Here is an 18,167-nt window from a genome sequence, read left to right on the forward strand (position 1 = left end):
ATCCAATGTTCAGAACAGATGAGACTCTGATTGCTGAATTGTTTTGCTTATCTACCATGACACATGCACCCCACACTGTTTGAGCTCTTCTTTTCTTTACTTTAAAGCAGCTTACAAACACTTCAAATATCTTTTTTTTCTCAGACAGCTTTTAATAGTGTGACTTTAGCAGTCTGTATCTCATTCTATTTATGCCTTTGAAGCACATTTTAAGATATGGAGACACACAAAAAAGGTAGCCGTGTTGGTCCATAGAAAAATCCCAAAGCAGTGTAATGCCTTTTATTAAGATTAACCAAAACACAACACATCATGCAGTCTTTTAAATTCTTCATCGCATGGGATGTTAAAAAAGGAAGAGGGACACACACTCATTTCAGGCCAGGACATGGAAGCATTTTGTCTTCATCCTCTAGGAAAGGGGTAGTCAACCTGTGGTCCTCCAGATGTCCATGGACTACAATTCGAATGAGCCCCTGCCAGCATTTGCTGTATTGTCTCCCACCATTGGGATCACATGGAACTTTTGGAAGGGGGAAGGCAGTGTCAACAGGCTGCCACAGACTGCCAGCAATGAGGTGCTGGAGACAATACAGTTTCACTTCCGGGTTAGGGATTGAGAGCTGCCAATCCTAGAGAATGGCAACATTCCATACAGGATGCATGCATTAAATTTATTAAAGTGCTTCTGTACTGCTTTTCTTTATCTCTTGGTGAAGTCAAATAGGCTTCACAAACCAGTCTTTTTCTTAATTTTCATCTGACGCATTCCCCCTTCTTCTAGGTAGTGCTTGCCATGCCTTATGACACCCCTGTTCCAGGATATAAGAACAACACAGTCAATACGATGAGGCTGTGGTCTGCCAAAGCTCCCAATGACTTCAACCTTGAAGAATGTGAGTTTGGTCTCCTTCTTGTCCTCTGTTTTTATTTGGGGGATATATCTGGGTTGCCTATTACTAGAGGAAAATACAAATCTGGACTTTGTAAGTTCAGCAGGTTGGAAGTTCAGCTGGATTTCAAAGGCTGGATGGAATAAAAACCATTTCATGTCTGTCCTGCCAAAGCATTGTTTAATGTTCCAGTATGCAGGGAATCGGAAACTGGTGGATTGGCTCCCCTGTTGTCTGCAGCAGATAGGCCCCATCCACCCCTTTGATCTTGAGGCTTTCTTCCATCGGAATCTGCTCGCTGCTTCAGGAGCGCAGAACACATAAGGCCCTGTGTCCCTAGTGCACAATGGATGGTGACAGCAGTTTCCTTCTTCATCACCAGCTTTCTGAATGGCTGTGTTAGGAAGGTGCTGGGTTCAACATCTCTTAACCAGGCAAGGTGTCCTCAAAACAGTCAATTTCTGGTGTTACTCCAAGAGGGTGGCTAGGATGAGGAGAAAGTATTGAGTTGTTCCAAGGCATTTCAAACAACATAAATCTTGGCTTTTTCTTTTGCCATTTATGCAAGTCGTAGTTTATTATTTAGACTTCCAAAATGTATTCAGCAAAGGTTGATCCCCTCCCCCCCAAAAAACCTACACAAAGCAAAATTTTCTGTAGGAATGACAAGGAGAAGAAGGGCTGTTTGATTGTAAACGTCTGTTAAATGAGAGAAAGCCTTGAAGCATGTTGCTGAATTAATTTATCATGGCATAATTTATTATGAATTAGAGCTTGCTTGATCAGATGCATGAACTCTGACCCATAAAATTATGCCAGAATAAATCCATTTGTCTAAATCACTGCAGGATTCTGCTGATTTGGCTGCAGCAGAGTTGCATAGCTTACTTTCAAAAATGAGAGTGTTGTTGTCTGAGAGGATATTCTAGATAATACAGTAAACAAAGTATATAATTACCAACATTTTGCATTTATGGAGTTGGTTTGGCTATTCTGTTGATACATGTTCCTTCTCTTGATCTAGTTAATGTCGGTGATTATATCCAGGCCGTGTTGGACAGAAACTTGGCAGAAAACATCTCCAGAGTACTGTATCCAAACGATAATGTAAGTTAATGTTTTATGCTAAGCATTTGCAGCCTATTGCTGTTTCCTGCAGAGATGACCATTTAATTTATTAAAATATAGCTCCTGTTCATGTATAGAGAGGTTTTCCTATTCTGTTGTGTTGGTTAACTGAAAGGATTTTCAGAGAATACAGTAGAAATATGTGTGTGTGTAGATTACTTTCATTAAATTAAAAATTATACTTGTGAATACTATTTTACGGTTTTTAAGCAAATATAGTGAACTAAACCCTTCTGGATAGCTGAACTGATTTTATCTGTTACTGTCATAGATGGATCTTCAAACAAAAGTTTTGATTTATGGATAAAGGGATTATAATTTATACCAGCCTGCACTGACTGTAAAAACACAGCCTCCTAGCAACTATTTCTGCTTCAATTTTCTTCGCTTGTATAACATTTTTCTTTCCTCTTAATCTGTAAACACTTTTCCTTGAACCTAAACTGATGGTCTTCTTTTATTGATTTCAATTGGAGTTAAGCAACTTCAATTGGAGTTAAGTTTACCTGGATAAGGGACCATAGAATACAGTTCAGAAAAAAAGTTAACAAGCTTTAAATAAATTGTATTGATTTCCCATAATTTCCTGAATGGAATAAGCAAATTTTTACTTTCTTAAGATTCTGCTCTTTGTGCAATAATAAGATTGAATATTTATCCTCTAACTTTGCGGACTTAAAAAAAAATTACATTTGTATTTCTTCATTTCTGTGGATTAAACATGCCTAATTACTTCAGATAAAATTTGTATATCAAAGATGTGATTGAGGGAGAGAACCAAGGGGATTTTAGAAGGGCATCTGCCTGTCTATTAGTACATCATTATTCCACCATTCCTTCAAGGAGCTTTTCATGGCAGAGTGGATTTGAACCCAGATCTGCAAGCCAACTTGGTATAGTGGTTAAGAGCAGCAGCCTCTAATCTGAAGAATCGGGTTTGATTCCCCACTCCTCAAAATGCAGCCAGCTGGGTGACCTTGTGCCAGTCACAGTTCTTTCTGAGTTCTCTCAACCCCACCTACCTCACAGTGTATCTATTGTGGGGAGAAGAGGGGTAGGTGACTGCAAACCACTTTGAGATTCCCTTGGATAGTGAAAAGCAGGTGCAAAACCACCTTTTCTCTCATAATGTACTACTATACTATGATGGCTGTATAATTGTTTTTAGCTTATAAAATGATTGCCTCCTGTTTTTTATTTTGCGTAGCACCTAGGTTGCTCTAGGGGCTCAATAAGGAAGAATAACAGCTTTGCAGTCCATTGGGTATTGTTTTCATTGCACTGGATGTTGCAGAGACTTTTACAGATGTTCAGAATAGTGACATTTATTTCCATGTTTCTAAGTTCTTTGAAGGGAAAGAGCTGCGTTTGAAACAGGAATACTTTGTGGTAGCGGCCACTCTCCAGGATATCATACGGCGATTCAAGTCTTCCAAATTTGGTTGTCGGGACCCCGTCAGAACCTGTTTTGAAACTTTTCCTGACAAGGTGAATAGTACGGCTGAACCAAGTGGTTACAGAGACTATTTCTGTAACTAATTTCCTTCTCAAAAAATAATTAATTACTGCCCTTCCATATGGCTCAGGGCGGTTTACATACAAAATGGGGGATATTTGGAACAAATTAATATATAATATAAACAAATACAACAACAACAATAATCTAAATAACACAACTAGCATTTTGGAGTGGCAGTGGAGCTTCCACGTAATTCTAGAAAGCAGGACTGTGACCATTATCCTTGCTGTGATATTATTATTACTGTAATAACTAGAAATTATTGCAATTACATTAATCTTGATACATCGGTATTGATGCAACTTCACAATACACACCATTGTTATATGATACAACCAGATCAGATTACAGAATGCTTTGTAGTTTTTTAGTTGTTGACCACAAAAACCTCTATGATTTTAATAATTATATCAATATGTTTTTTACTTCTGTGCTGTGTACTAAATGCTAAGGTCTTAGCTCCCAAATTCTAGAATTGGTATCAGTAATGAAAATTGAGTAAACTTATTTTTTGCTCCATTGCATCCTTTGTAGGAGGGCTTGGATCCAGCTGGCGGGAGGGATTTGCATCAGTAGAGTGGGACTTTCCCTGCTATCTGCAGCCCAAAGTACTGGTCAGAGATCCACAACCGAAGGGAGAAAATTGGGGGTGTGGAGAAACCCTTCCATTCATGGAAAGCTTTTGCTGGATTGAAGCATGGTTGTACATTTCATTTTGTATATGCAAATTATATAAAAGAACAAGAGTCTGTTCTTGTTCTTTTATATAATTTGGAACAATTGGAGGGAGAGTTTTCATTTTTTTCTGTACAGATCTGTGAGAAAGGGTTGGCAGGCCTGGAAAAGTAGGAGGGGAAGAGGATGTGTCCGTAAAGAAACAAGAGACGGGAGATGAGTTGAGGTTGAATTTGAACTCATATCCAGGGTCCAAAGCTCCCATGAGCTGTGCTGTCTTGATGCCATGGGGGTGTGGGAAGGTTTCACACTAAGAGCTTATCTGTTTTGCAGGTGGCCATTCAGCTAAATGACACCCATCCTGCCCTTGCTATTCCTGAGCTCATGAGAATCCTTGTTGATGTTGAAAAAATGGATTGGGATAAGGTAAGAGGGAAAAGGGGGAATGGCATCATTGCATGAGATTGTGAATTAGTTCTTAGACCATCTCAAGTTTATTGATGATAGCTCAGTACAGGCTACCTAAAGACAAAGGTACACATTGGGTGGCAGATCTATGTTTCTGAACATAGGTCATCACAGAGCAGTTGTAAAGTGCTTGGGGGGAGGGGGGGCTTGAAGTGGAGAAGTAGCAGGCAGACTTCTTTCAACCACTCCCCCCCCCCAATACACACACCTATTCTCAGTCACTTTTCTCCTAAACAAGCTCTGAAACCAGAAATGGGAAATGCAACCTAGTGAAGGACTTGCTTAGTTAAATAAACATAGCTTTGGTCAGTGCCCTGGATGGGAGAATGCTGAGAACCCAAAATGGAAAAGGGAATTATGAAGGGCCAAATTAGTTAGAATCTGATATTGTACCTTCCAGGTTTTTCCATCAAGCAGTCCAACTCTGGAGGAGCCAACTGCCTGTACCCTTTCCTCCCCTGTGCTGTTTTCATGCAATCCTCTACCGTGGCTGCTGTTTTCCCCATTGTGGAAGCTAACGAGATTACCTACTTGTTACATCTATGCTTCCCCCAGTGTGGCAAATAGCAGCCCCTGGAGGGCGGGGGGTCCTATGAAGGCAGATATTGGCATGCAGACAGGGTTAAATCCCACCCCCTCTACTGTCACAGATCCCAGCTCTGAACTACCCTCCTTGTTGTGACTGTTCATATTATTTGGGAAATCCATTCATGGCCCCAATTATAGCAGAGGTTTTTTTTTTTTTAAGCAGTTTAAGTTTGTGCACAGAGACTGTCGTGCCACAAGCCAACAGATGCTTATTTATAATTGTTGATACTCTGAATCATGCTGTGGTTGCCCTGGACAGGCAGTGGATCTGGACTGGCTTAAGGTGCTGGTCCAACAAAGGATGTTGTGGTGGGCAAATCACTAGAGACATTGGATTCAGCCAGCTGTGATCTCTTTTACTCATATTAACCCACACATGTTTTTGCCTTAGGCCTGGGAAATAACAAAACGAACCTGTGCATATACCAACCACACGGTGCTGCCTGAAGCCCTGGAACGCTGGCCTGTCTCGATGTTTGAGAAACTCCTGCCAAGGCACCTGGACATCATTTATGCTATCAACCAAAAACATCTGGATGTAAGGAGTCTGAATTGGAGAAATTGTAGGAATTAAGAGAATTGGTAACACTGGAAGCAAGCAAGTGTTGGGTGTTAGAGAGTAGCTTAGCCGGGCCTGAATACGCAGGCAGAGGAATTGGGGCACATCCGGCGACTTTAAAGGTCCAGGTGGAATTCTATTGGTCCTTTGTGTCACCTGGTCCCTTTTGGCCAAAGCCTTTAGACTGAACTGAAATAGGGGACAGCATGTTGTGTATTGTTCCAAGTTTATTGATCATTCTTAGATACTTTATCATGATTTTTATCTGAATTAGTTTATATTTAAGGGCCTCTTGTGGCGCAGAGTGATAATGCATGCAGTCTGAAGCTCTGCCCATGAGGCTGGGAGTTCAGTCTCAGCAGCCGGCTCAAGGTTGACTCAGCCTTCCATCCTTCCAAGGTCAGTAAAATGAGTACCCAGCTTGCTGGGGAGTAAAACGGTAATGACTGGGGAAGGCACTGGCAAACCACCCCTTATTGAGTCTGCCATGAAAACGCTAGACGGCGTCACCCCAAGGGTCAGACATGACTTGGTGCTTACACAGGGGATACCTTTACCTTTACCTAGTTTATATTTAAACAGAACTGTTAGCCCTCTTGAGGCCACTCTAGGTGGAAAGGTTATATAGTCTAAATAAATAAAATTGTGATGGAGTATCTTCGGCGGTGGTGCTGTGGCACAGCAGACAACAGATCATCACCTTCATTCTCCAGTAAAATGCCATGTTGTCAAAGAGATGAAGGCACCAGAGTCCAGGTAGCCTTACAAGAATGACCTAACCAGTTGGAGCTCAGAAGCTCCAGGTCAATCTGGTGTCACTGGGAGTAGTCAAATGTTCCATACTAGGCATCACTCTCACATTCATATGGATAGTCCATTGCCTTTGCTGGGAAAAAAGTATGATCACTGTATACTTGGATGAATTATGTGATTAGGTTGGATAGCTTGCATTTACCAGGATTACTTATTTCCATAGGTAATCTTAATGCATCTGGGGGGGTTCTGAAATCTGCAGTTTTACCACATTAAAAACAGTTGTAGATTTGTCTGTGAATCCCAATATATATGTGTGCTCCAGATTTATTATGGTTTAACAATTGCTCAAGCACTTTTGGGAACTGTTCTGTAATGGAGAGCTACAGATCTCTAAAGAATCCTTGATGCCCTTGCAAGGTTATCAGCTCTGGCTTGGGAAGCCCCTGGAGATTTGGTGATGCTTAGGGAGGGAGTCAGCAGGGGTGTGCTGCCATACAGTTCACCTTCTGAAATTGCCAGGTCCCCCTGGGGACTGATCTCTGTGGCCTGGAGATCAGATGCAATTCTGGGAGGAATCCCTCAACGGAAGGTTAGTGATCTTAGTCTTCACCAAAGGATGGGTCCTGGGATTGTTTGGGGTGAGCGATGATAGTTAAATGAGTATAAAACCATTTTACATTCATGATGTAAGTTGTGCTAAGACCTGCTTGTGTTTGTGATGTGGATATACCCATGAAACCATCATAATCACAGCAGTGCCGATTTCTGGCATCCTTCACCATATCTACAGGTTAGGTCCAGGCTAGGAGCTCCAAAAGGATTTTTCCACCCTTTAAATAATCGGTGTGTAGGACTGTGATTTGGCATGGTCCCATGCCACAGGGGAAGAGGATTAACTATCTCCTGAAGATTAACCCTCTCCTCTCACCATTTCCTTTACCAAAATGCCTCTGTGTGAGCTGCACAAACATATAGATCCTGATGCAGTTTCTGGGACGATACATGTATGCTCCCCTTCTCGCTGCCCGGGGCCTCTGTGTGGGGTCTTTCCTGTTCAGGCCACATGTTTAAAAGCATAAAGCTGCAGGGAGCTTCATACATGGAACTCCTGCTGCCTTGCATCAGGTGGCCCTTGTTTATAAGATGTGGGAAATGGCAAAATGAATGCACACCCTCAAGGCAACTGCTTTTCTTGTTCACATTCTTCTACATCCATGGATCCAGCATAATGTAAGATAATTAAACGGTGGCTGTCAATATTCCCCTTTGCACCCTGACAGCACGTGGCAGCCCTTTACCCAGGAGATGTCGACCGCCTCCGAAGGATGTCTGTGATCGAAGAGGGTGACTGCAAGAGGATCAACATGGCCCATCTCTGTGTTATTGGTGCTCATGCAGTCAACGGTGTGGCCAGGATCCACTCGGAAATTGTAAAAAATTCTGTGTGAGTCTCCTTGTTTTTCCTTTGCTAGTTCGGGTATGCACTCAGCTTGGGGCGGTATAAATAGAAAGCAGACCGGGGCTGTAATATCTCTGCAGGGATCTGGTAGGAAAACTTATTTCTCTCTTTCTCATGCGTCACTATGAAATCCGTTTCATTTTGCATCTCTGCATCTTTCTCTCTGGGACTAGAAAATATAAATATGATTTTGAAATGAGAAGACAAAGAAACATGGATGTTACCACTACAAATAACAAACGATCTCTCATGAATTTCAAATGATCTGGTAACTTTGAGGGAAACGGGGAAGCTTTTTAACCTAGTTTTGATAACACTGGCAACAGATCATTGGTAAAACAAAGGACCAATGTGCAGAATCAACAGGGTCTAAAGGGCTGTACCACTTCAGTGGAAGGTACATTATTTGACTCATCCCCATGACCAAAGCTTTCCCAAGCATAGAAAGCTCGCATGTCAAGGATGAGTTCAGCCAGTCTGTCTGATGTGAAGCTTAACTCTGTGCAAAGAAGTTTAGCATGCATGTGTGCCAAGAACAGGCTAGTGCGAGAGAGGATGTAGTACAGGAAAAGCATCTCCATTTGACTCTGCTAGCTTTAAAAGTTATATGACTTAACCCCCCCCCCCCAAAAAAAACAAAGGTCTTGTTAACCCATGCATTTTAGGTTCAAAGATTTCTATGACCTGGAGCGAGAGAAATTTCAGAACAAGACGAATGGCATCACTCCCAGGCGGTGGCTCCTGCTGTGCAACCCAGGACTTTCTGAAGTCATCGTGGAGGTGAGTCCCAAGAGGCCTCGGCCAACGGGAAGAGCCACCGACGGCAGTCCTTCTCTTCTGCACAAGGGGTGAGAATTGGGGACACAGCACTGGCAAGATGGAGGATAAGCTGGCGCCCCCTTGAGGCTTTACAAGGGTGGGGTAAAACACACAGTTGGTGTTGATGCTTCTTTGGACTGATGCTTCTTTGGTCCCATAATGAAAAGAGGAAAGTCACTGGAAACAGCCATAATGCCAGGAAGAGTAGGAGGCAGCTGGAAAAGAGGAAGACCCAACATGAGATGGATGGACTCCATCGAGGAAGCCCTCCATTTGCAAGACCTGAGCAAAGCTGTTAACAATAGGGGTGGGGTGGTGTTGGAAAACATTGATTCTTAGAGAACAAAGTTTGAGTCCAATAGCACCTTGAAGACCAAAAAAGTATGTCTTGAATCATTGTTGGTCTTATAGATGCCACTGGACACAAAACTTTGTTTTGCTGCTTCAGACCCACTTGAATTAATTCTTAGGGTCACCATGGCTGACTTGAGAGCCAGCTTGGTGTAGTGGTTAGGATTTCTAATCTGGCGAGCCAGGTTTGATTTCCCACTCCCCCACATGCAGCCAGCTGGGTGTCCTTGGGCTCACCACAGCACTGATAAAGCTGTTCTGACCAAGCAGCGATATCAGGGCTCTCTCAGCCTCAACCCACCTCACAGGGTATCTGTTGTGGGGCGAGAAAAGGGAAGGCGACTGTAAGCCACTTTGAGACTCCTTCGGGTAGAGGAAAGCGGCAAATAAGAACCAACTCTTCTTCTTGATGGCACTTAACAGACCCACAAATACAGGATATTGAAATTACACCAGATGGGTGGAGCCAGTGTGATGTGGTTAAGAGAGGTGGCCTTTAATCTGGAGAATTGGGTTTAATTCTCCATTTGTCTTTACATGCCACCAGCCGGGAGACCTTTGGCCAGCCAGTTCTGTCAGGGCTCTCTCAGCCTCACCCACCTCACAGGGTGTCTGTTGTGGGGAGAGGAAAGGGAAGGCAAATGTAAGCCACTTTGAGACTCCTTCAGGTAGTAAAAAGCAGATTTTTAAAAACAGCTGCTCTTTTGAGAGCCAGCATGCTGTAGTGGTCAAGTGATAGCCTCTAATATGGAGAACTGGGTTTCATTCCCCACTCCTCCTCCACCTGTATTCAGCTGGGTGCCCTTGGACTATCACAATTCTCAGAGCTCTCTCAGCCCCACCTACCTCACAGGGTGGCTGTTGTGGGGACAGGAAGGGAAGGTGATTGCATGAGACTCCTTCAATTAGTGAGAGGCGGGGTACAAAACCTTGCTCTCCTTCATCCTCTTGGGACCACGAAGATAACAGTGAAAGGATTGTTGCTTGTCTGCTCTTCCAGTGTGAAAAAATTTCCTGGTATAGCCTTGTGTAAAAGTCAGCCTGCAGAAGGCCACCACCTGACTCCAGGGATGGGGTTGGGGTGCTGGTGATGTTTCTGCTTCTTTTATTTCTGAGAGCACCAGGAGTCCGCCACGCATGATATCTGGGTTTGAATGAAACTGTGCAGTGACAGCAGCTGCCATTGTTTGTAACGGGGTTCAGGCTGGCTCAATTCAGAGGCTGGCTCTGGATTATCTGGCTAGCCAACTTGTCCATTGTTGGGACACTCCCTACAGATCACCATCTAGTCTCCCTGTACTTTGGTTCCGTCATTGCATCCCAAGGTCATGGTGTTTTGGTCCCAAACTCTCCCTTTTCTGGCAAATGTTGTCCTTGATTGTAGAAGGCAGGGTTTGAGATCCACAATAGTGAACGCATATACAAGTGAACCGTTAAATAAACTGGATTCTTAATGGCAGATTTCTTTCCCTTCCTATTACAGAGAATCGGGGAAGATTTCATAACTGATCTGAGCCAGCTGAAGAAGCTGTTGGATTTTGTTGATGACGAGGCCTTTATCAGGGATGTAGCCAAAGTTAAACAGGTAAGATTTGAAGAGCAAAGTCAGCTGCAAGTCAGTTGGAATATGGGTTCAAATTCTTAAGGAAAAAGATGCAGTGATATCGATCCTGTTGGTGGCTGACCTATTTGCAGTAGTATCTGACCTGGATTCTTCTGACAAGATGTGGAAAAACATGTCCCCTGGGCACAAGGAGCCACATTTGGTGCTGATCAGCAAGCTGCTGTTTAAAGGAGAAAGTAGGGAAGCTCCATCCTGCCATTATAAAAGGAATCCCCTGTATCTAAAACCCCACAATTCAGAAGGCTAGAAGAGTCATACATGTTACCTGTTACGGTTTCTGATGCCTACATTCTTGAGAAAGGATGTCAGTTTTAAATGTTTGAAATTCATGGCAGTAGGACAGACAAAGTAGACGTCCCCTCTCGGCCTCCCTTGGTTGAAAGCACTGAAAGTTACTTGAATGAGTGGTTTGATTTTGGTTTCAGAGTAAAGTTCCCTAAAAGTATGAGGGACAGAACAGGAATGTCCCATTGCTGCTAATCTCATGTCAGAATTCTGGCAAATGATTAAAGCCAGCCCTCATATTTCTACAATTGTCGGTTCTTTTATAATTGTACATAATATGCAAATAAATGGTATTCTTCCAGATACATTCCAAATGTGATGTTTCAGTGTTGGACAAGTTACCATCTCCTTTTTGCATCTTTTAAGAAAATGTTCTTGCTATCCATTTCATGGGACTGCACTTTTTCAGTCCTAACCATTTTCAGTAAAAGAAGATTCCCTCACTGTGTCTATGAAGGCCCCACTAGTCATTACAGTGTGATAAAATTCTGACTTAAGGCCATTCCACACTTAACAAGGTAGCAATGCCACTGAATCTGTGCTTCAGAGCTGCAGCCTTTCTGATGACTACATTGATATGATGCATATGTTTCCACCTACATGTTCCTCTCTTTCTTCCATTGCCCTTTTGTCCATGAAAAGTACATTTGTTGAAAATAATAACATGTGGAATGGCCCATAATCAAGACAGGCACTTTTGTGCTGTTGCTAAACAGCTAGTTGAGAACCCTGTTCTTGAATGTGGTTATCATCCCTTTGCGTCCCGGTGCACATTAGATTTTGCAAGTATCTTAGCTAGACATACCTTTCTGTACATCCCAGCTTAGACCAGGCTGTGTTTCTGAATTTCTACCTGTGACATCCATCTCTGATTCCCTTTTGCCAGGAGAACAAGCTGAAGTTCTCTGCTTACTTGGAGGAACAGTACAAGGTGAAGATCAACCCTTCCTCTTTGTTTGATGTGCACGTCAAGAGGATTCATGAGTACAAGAGGCAGCTCCTCAATTGCCTACATATCATCACTCTCTATAACCGTGCGTATTTTAACCACCAAAGCAGTAACTTCCAGGACAAAGTAGACATGATTATAAACACGTGGCTGCTGCTAAAAACAGCTGTGAAGTGTATAATTCCCCATTTTCTATCCGTAACATTAAGTAGAGCTTAATGTGTGTCAGGACAGTCTGGTGTTCTATGTACCCCTGTCCGTACCAACAGCAGCCATTTATGTTGAGCAGGGAGGCAGGGACTCTGTGGCATGAAGATACGTTCTACAAGATGTAACAAAGGAGGACAATGGAACTAGATGCGCAGCTGCTGTTGGCTCCATCAGAGGACTGTTTGAATTGTCTGGACAACTTGATCTTCAGGCCTCGTCTTGCAAGCGTCCTGTGTGAAATGCTGAGCATATAGAAGAAGAAGAAGAAGAAGAAGAAGAAGAAGAGTTGGTTCTTATATGCCACTTTTCTCTACCCGAAGGAGGCTCAAGGTGGCTTTCCTCTCCCCACAACAGACACCCTGTGGGGTGGGTGAGGCTGAGAGAGCCTTGATATCACTGCTCGGTCAGAACAGCTTTATCAGGGCTGTGAGAGCCCAAGGTCACCCAGCTGGCTGCATGTGGGCGAGTGCAGAATTGAAGCCAGCATGCCAGATTGGAAGTCCACACTCCTAACCACTACACCAAACTGGCTTTTAAAATGGAGCAGGTTTAAAATGGTGCTGATGTCCCATCATACCCTAGGCCCCTCCGGGAAGAAGAAGAAGAAGCAACACCCTACCCCTACCAAACATTCAATTAAAAATACAGAGAACAGCTGCTGATTATATATTCATACACTGCCAAACGGGACATACAGATCCTCTTAGTAGGTCGAGAACAGAAGAAAAACATGGTAGTCCTTGTATGAATGATACTGGACATCTATTTTACTTGGTGCCCAAGTTGTGGTTCCCCCCAAATTAGGGGGGGACAGTTCTCCTCCCAGAACTTTCCATAACAGAAAGAAACTTAGAGCAAGTCTGTCTCATTGGAGCCTCTGCAATCAGATCGTTGCAGAGATATTATAGTGTTCTTTGCAAGAAGTAACAGAAGTCTTGCACACAGAACTGAGCAAAATCCACCCACTCTCTTTAAACAATGCACTAATTGCACTGTTTCAGAATTTGAGCTCTGAGCATTGGATGTGCATTTCTCCCTTCCACAGAGCATGCTGCAAATACTGCTTCCTACTAGGGCTACCATTTCAAACTGATTATTCATAGGGAAGAGCAATCATGGACAGTAGCAATTCTGGCAATGCTGACAGATCAGAACATCTTACAGCCAACTGGCTTTCTTGCATGTGAAGATGAAGAGGACATGTAACTTGGGAGACTTTGATAGGTTCCATAACTAGTCCAGAAAACCCAGCAAGAGACCAAAACTGAAATTTAGAAACTAGACTTGAATCTTTGTGTTGCAAGTTCCCCTGGACCATCCCCACCACCTTCCAAGACTGGTGACAAGAAGTGACTATATATAGTTTCAGATGAAAAGAAACAGTTTTATCTCTCTTACCCAGGAAACTATGCAAGACTCAGATAAGAGATCCCCCCCCCCCCGCTAATGAATGTCTTGCAATGCTAATTGCTGCGGTGTTAAACTTTGTTACAAATAGGGACGTACCAGTGATCAAGTGCAATAAAGCCTTCCTCAGTTGCTTGCCTCGAGCTCTGGTTTCAGCCTGTGAGGCAGCTCAGATGCTTTCTGGCTGAGCTTCGTCTGCCTTCCAGTGTTCTTGGGTTTTGTTCCTGAACATGAGCAGCTCATATCCTTCCCTCTTGGGAACAGAGACAATTGGCACAAAGATTTCAGCAGTTGTTCTTCCTGGAGATAAATATGTAGGACTTGGAGATAAATATATGTAGGACCCAAGCCTCTCCAGCTCTTGAGATAGTGGTCTGTACCACGTCAGGAGGTTTGCAAGCACTTGGGAATCTGGCCAGAATCATATGCAGGAGAGAGAAAGAGGCGCTGGCAACTGGTTCTTCACCGACAATCTAAAACAGACACTTGTCCTAATCTAGAAGGCCAACGATAATACAAATATTTTCGCAGGAAGTATTATTTAGTATATTTGCATATCTGGTGCCTAGACATATGATAGGAGCTAAACCAGAGCCGCTGAAATTCCTGCATTTATCTGTCATATTCTTACACTTACACTTGTAACAACATGAGTTTTAAAAAAATCCTGTCCTTGAAGAAGTTGTGGCCCTTGAAGAGTGGGCACTGTTGCACAATTTCTGAAAGTTTGTCCTCTGTGAAAAGGCACTTTATCAGGTGTTCTTAGAAATGACTGTGCTCATTCTCAACTTCATCTTTACAACTGCTTTGTTCTTTTCAGGTATTAGAAAAGACCCAAAAAAATCCTATGTGCCAAGAACGGTGATGATTGGAGGAAAGGTATGAGTTTTACTGCTGCCACCCAGCACTTAGGCAGTGTTTCCCAGATTTCAGATAGCGGATGCACACTCCCCAGTTAAATTAGAAGCACACTCTAGTACTTGCAAAAGCTTCCTTTTATTTATTGGTTTGTAGGCTATTTTTCTAGCCCCCCCCCCCCCCCCGGCAAATGGGCTTGGGGTTGTTTACAAGAAGCCACTCAGTGGGTTCCTGGATGAGTCCCTGATTTGGGCATGCCTCGTAAGTGGGAGCCCAAATCAGTGACCCATAGAGAGCTGGCTCAACTGCATTTCTAACCAGGAGCAATGCAATTATCCAGTCATACCTCGCAGAGAAACCCAGCAGAGAGATGGACAGAAACCAGTGCCAAAGCAGTAAATTAGGCATGGTGGCTACCCTCTTCCGTATTGCACACCAGCATATGTAATAATTTATTGCATGGCATTGTACTGTATCCTAGCACGTAGTTTGAGAATTACTGAATTAAGGTGACCTCCGGTATTGCTATGCATCATTCTTTTGGACAGAGGCTCTCATTGAGTTGCCTGCTTTCTTATGTACATGAGCCTTTCCACCGCTGCTTTTAAATGATATGTATCTTTTGCATCCAGGCCGCTCCTGGCTACCACATGGCAAAAATGATTATTAAACTGATCACATCCATTGGGGACGTTATCAATAATGATCCTTACATAGGAGACAGGCTGAAAGTTATCTTCTTGGAGAACTACAGAGTGTCCCTTGCAGAGAAAGGTAAGATGGCCCTAATCCTGATTTCCATCCTTCCATGCATGAAAGGAAGCGGGTTTCTTTGCAATATCTGCTTTTCTTCCTTGCACGGGAGATCCTAGAGAGCCTCACAGAGCCCATGTGGGCACACAAAGGGCAATGGGATGCTGGACATAAGCAACGCAGTGTTCTGATTCTGCTGTGAACCTTGTTGCATGTCCACGGATCATATGTTGAGAGAGAGAAGCCCACTGAACGAGAGGTTCTGATCACACAGCCGTAAATGGAGCACTGCAGGCCTCAAGGTGCTGACCAGTAGTGCCAGTTGAGAAGCAGCAGCCCATGGTAGGCTCTGTCTGCTCTTCATACATTTGGATATTCAGGGTTACCTCCTTCTCTGTCGTGTAGCTCTTTTTGGTCCAGGTAGCAAGGCTGGACTGAGACACCTTGGAGCCCGAGATGGGATAATCCAGATGTCCCAATAATCACAGAGGAAGTTGACTTGTGCAGACCATGTTCAAATGAGCCTTGGTTATTTCCCACAGTTCTCAGTGGGGCTTGTGCTGAGCAGGCTATATCAGAGTGGATTGTGCTCCATAGCTGAATTCTCACTGTCTGTTACTCTGTTGCCCTAATTCTTTAACATGCCTGAGGATACCACTGTCTCTTGTTTCAGCCATTTAGTCCAGCATGGGTTGCTTTGGCAGGGCCTCATTAGGAACAAGAGCAATGGGATCTTTCATCCCTGCCAGTGGAGATATTTGGGACTTGAATATACACTGTGGTTAACAACTTATGTTACCAGCACATCTGTGTTGGTGAGGGGGCTTAGTCCCGCAAGGCCTATGTTTTCCCATTTCCTCATCCTCCATGTAACAGCAGTAGGAGGTGAAAGACATTGAAAAATGGGCTAGATCCCATGCGTGTGTGAGAATGTCGTGGGAAAAAAGAATTCTTGGTGATCAGCCCCAAAGTACTTGAATTCAAGTGTCTCAGATCCACACAATCCCTTGACTGGTTGAACAGCTAGTTCACTGGCCCTCTGTAGTCGTCTGTGTGACAGGAAAGGGGGCTCTACCAATGTGCATCTGATATTTGTTAGTTCAGAGAATTTTTGCTTCCTTTTCTCGAAACTGGACCCAAGGCCAATTACAATGATGATAAAAATTCACGTAAAAATAATCAAAAATATTGAATTAGAAAATAACAGGGCACTGTCAGAAGTCCTTGTGAAAACTTCTCTATTTTTGTAGCTCATCATTCCTGGAAGCTCAGGGCTAGTGACAACATAAACAGAACACAAAGTCACATAGTAAATATAGTCAGTAAAAACATTTTATATTTCAGTAGACCCCAACTACTTCAGGTTGTGTGGGGGGGGCATCAAACCCTAGAGGGCAGATCCTCCCTCAGTTTTCAGCAGTGAGAGCAGCACTCCTTGATGGTCCATCAGGGCCTCCACCGTAGGCCTGGTAGAAATACTCTGCCTTGCAGGCCCTGCAGAACTGGCTAAGATCCTCTCAGGGTCCTGATCTCTTTTGGCAGAGCATTCCACTAGGCTGGGGCAAAGGCTGAAAAGGCCCTGGCCCTGGCTGAGGCCAGTCTCACTTATTTTGGGCCAGGATCCTCAGCAGGTTTTGTGGCATCTGCCTTTGACTGAGGCAGAGGTTTTGGCATGTTGCTTGTGCTCACAAAATATTTACTGTTCTCTTTTTCTCCTCCTCCCAGTGATTCCAGCTTCAGACTTGTCTGAACAGATCTCCACTGCTGGGACTGAGGCTTCAGGGACAGGAAACATGAAATTCATGCTGAATGGAGCCCTCACCATTGGGACCATGGATGGTGCCAATGTGGAGATGGCAGAGGAAGCCGGAGAAAAGAACCTCTTCATTTTTGGCATGCGGGTGGAGGATGTGGAGGCAATGGATAAGAAAGGGTCGGTATGGACTGCAGTGTGAGGAAAGTTCAATAGAAACGGGGTGCGCAGATTGTTATTTCTTTGGAGTAGCAGTTTAGGCTGGTTGATGACTATGGGTTGAGTTCTGTGTCCCATCGTTTTTTCAAGCTGCTTCGGCTCTCCCCCCTCCCCATTGTATGCTCACTATATAATATGAGGTAGTTCAGGCTAAGGAATGGCACCAGATTGTCTCCAGGCTGACAGTAGCCACTATGCTGAACCACCTTTGCTTTAGAGGTTGCAGTCATGCTCCAGTTTCAATAGCTTGAAAACAGTATAAATAAACTAAAAGGGGCGGGGGGTTAGCTGTGGGAGAAGGGCATGGACAGTAAGAGCCATCTTGGTGTAGTGGTTAGGAGTGCAGACTTCTAATCTGGCGAGCCGAGTTTGATTCCCCGCTCCTCCCCCACATGCAGCCAGCTGGGAGACCTTGGGCTTGCCACAGCACTGATAAAGCTGTTCTGACTGAGCAGTGATATTGGGGCTCTCTCAGCCTCACCCACCCCACAGGGTGTCTGTTGTGGGGAGAGGAATGGGAAGGCGAATGTAAGTCACTTTGAGACTCCTTTGGGTAAAGAAAAGTGGCATATAAGAACCAACTCTTCTTCTACTTATGCCTTGTAAAATTGTGGGTGTATATTTATATATTTCAACATATACTCCTGAGGAATCTTTTCACAGGTTCTGGACAGAGAAAGCTTATCCTGTTGAAAGAAAAATGGATTGTACAAATGGGAAAAAATAATTTTAGCATTCCATTTTACTCGGAATTAGTCTTACTCCACGCTCTTCTGCTTGTCTTTTGGGTCATCTTTAAAGCCTCCCGTGGAGCCATCAGTCCGCCATTTGGGCACAGCAATTGGTGCTCCTCCCAGAGATGCAGGGGTGATTGAAAGAGCCCTTTTGTTTTTT

The 18,167-nt window shown here is 43.7% G+C and overlaps 1 protein-coding gene across 1 annotated transcript in view; it reads left to right on the forward strand.

The window, feature by feature from the left end:
- PYGB (glycogen phosphorylase B) overlaps positions 1–18,167 on the forward strand; it is a 46,841-nt gene that overhangs the window by 22,619 nt on the left and 6,055 nt on the right. Inside the window, exons 6-17 of the mRNA XM_077335319.1 lie at positions 785–896; positions 1,918–2,000; positions 3,366–3,509; positions 4,549–4,641; positions 5,663–5,809; positions 7,867–8,030; positions 8,711–8,825; positions 10,699–10,800; positions 12,011–12,158; positions 14,511–14,569; positions 15,181–15,322; positions 17,027–17,234. Coding sequence (XP_077191434.1) covers positions 785–896; positions 1,918–2,000; positions 3,366–3,509; positions 4,549–4,641; positions 5,663–5,809; positions 7,867–8,030; positions 8,711–8,825; positions 10,699–10,800; positions 12,011–12,158; positions 14,511–14,569; positions 15,181–15,322; positions 17,027–17,234 — 1,517 coding nt within the window. The remainder of the gene's footprint in view (positions 1–784; positions 897–1,917; positions 2,001–3,365; positions 3,510–4,548; positions 4,642–5,662; positions 5,810–7,866; positions 8,031–8,710; positions 8,826–10,698; positions 10,801–12,010; positions 12,159–14,510; positions 14,570–15,180; positions 15,323–17,026; positions 17,235–18,167) is intronic.

Source organism: Paroedura picta, chromosome 1, assembly GCF_049243985.1.
Source record: "Paroedura picta isolate Pp20150507F chromosome 1, Ppicta_v3.0, whole genome shotgun sequence".
In the NCBI taxonomy this organism is placed as follows: domain Eukaryota; kingdom Metazoa; phylum Chordata; class Lepidosauria; order Squamata; family Gekkonidae; genus Paroedura; species Paroedura picta.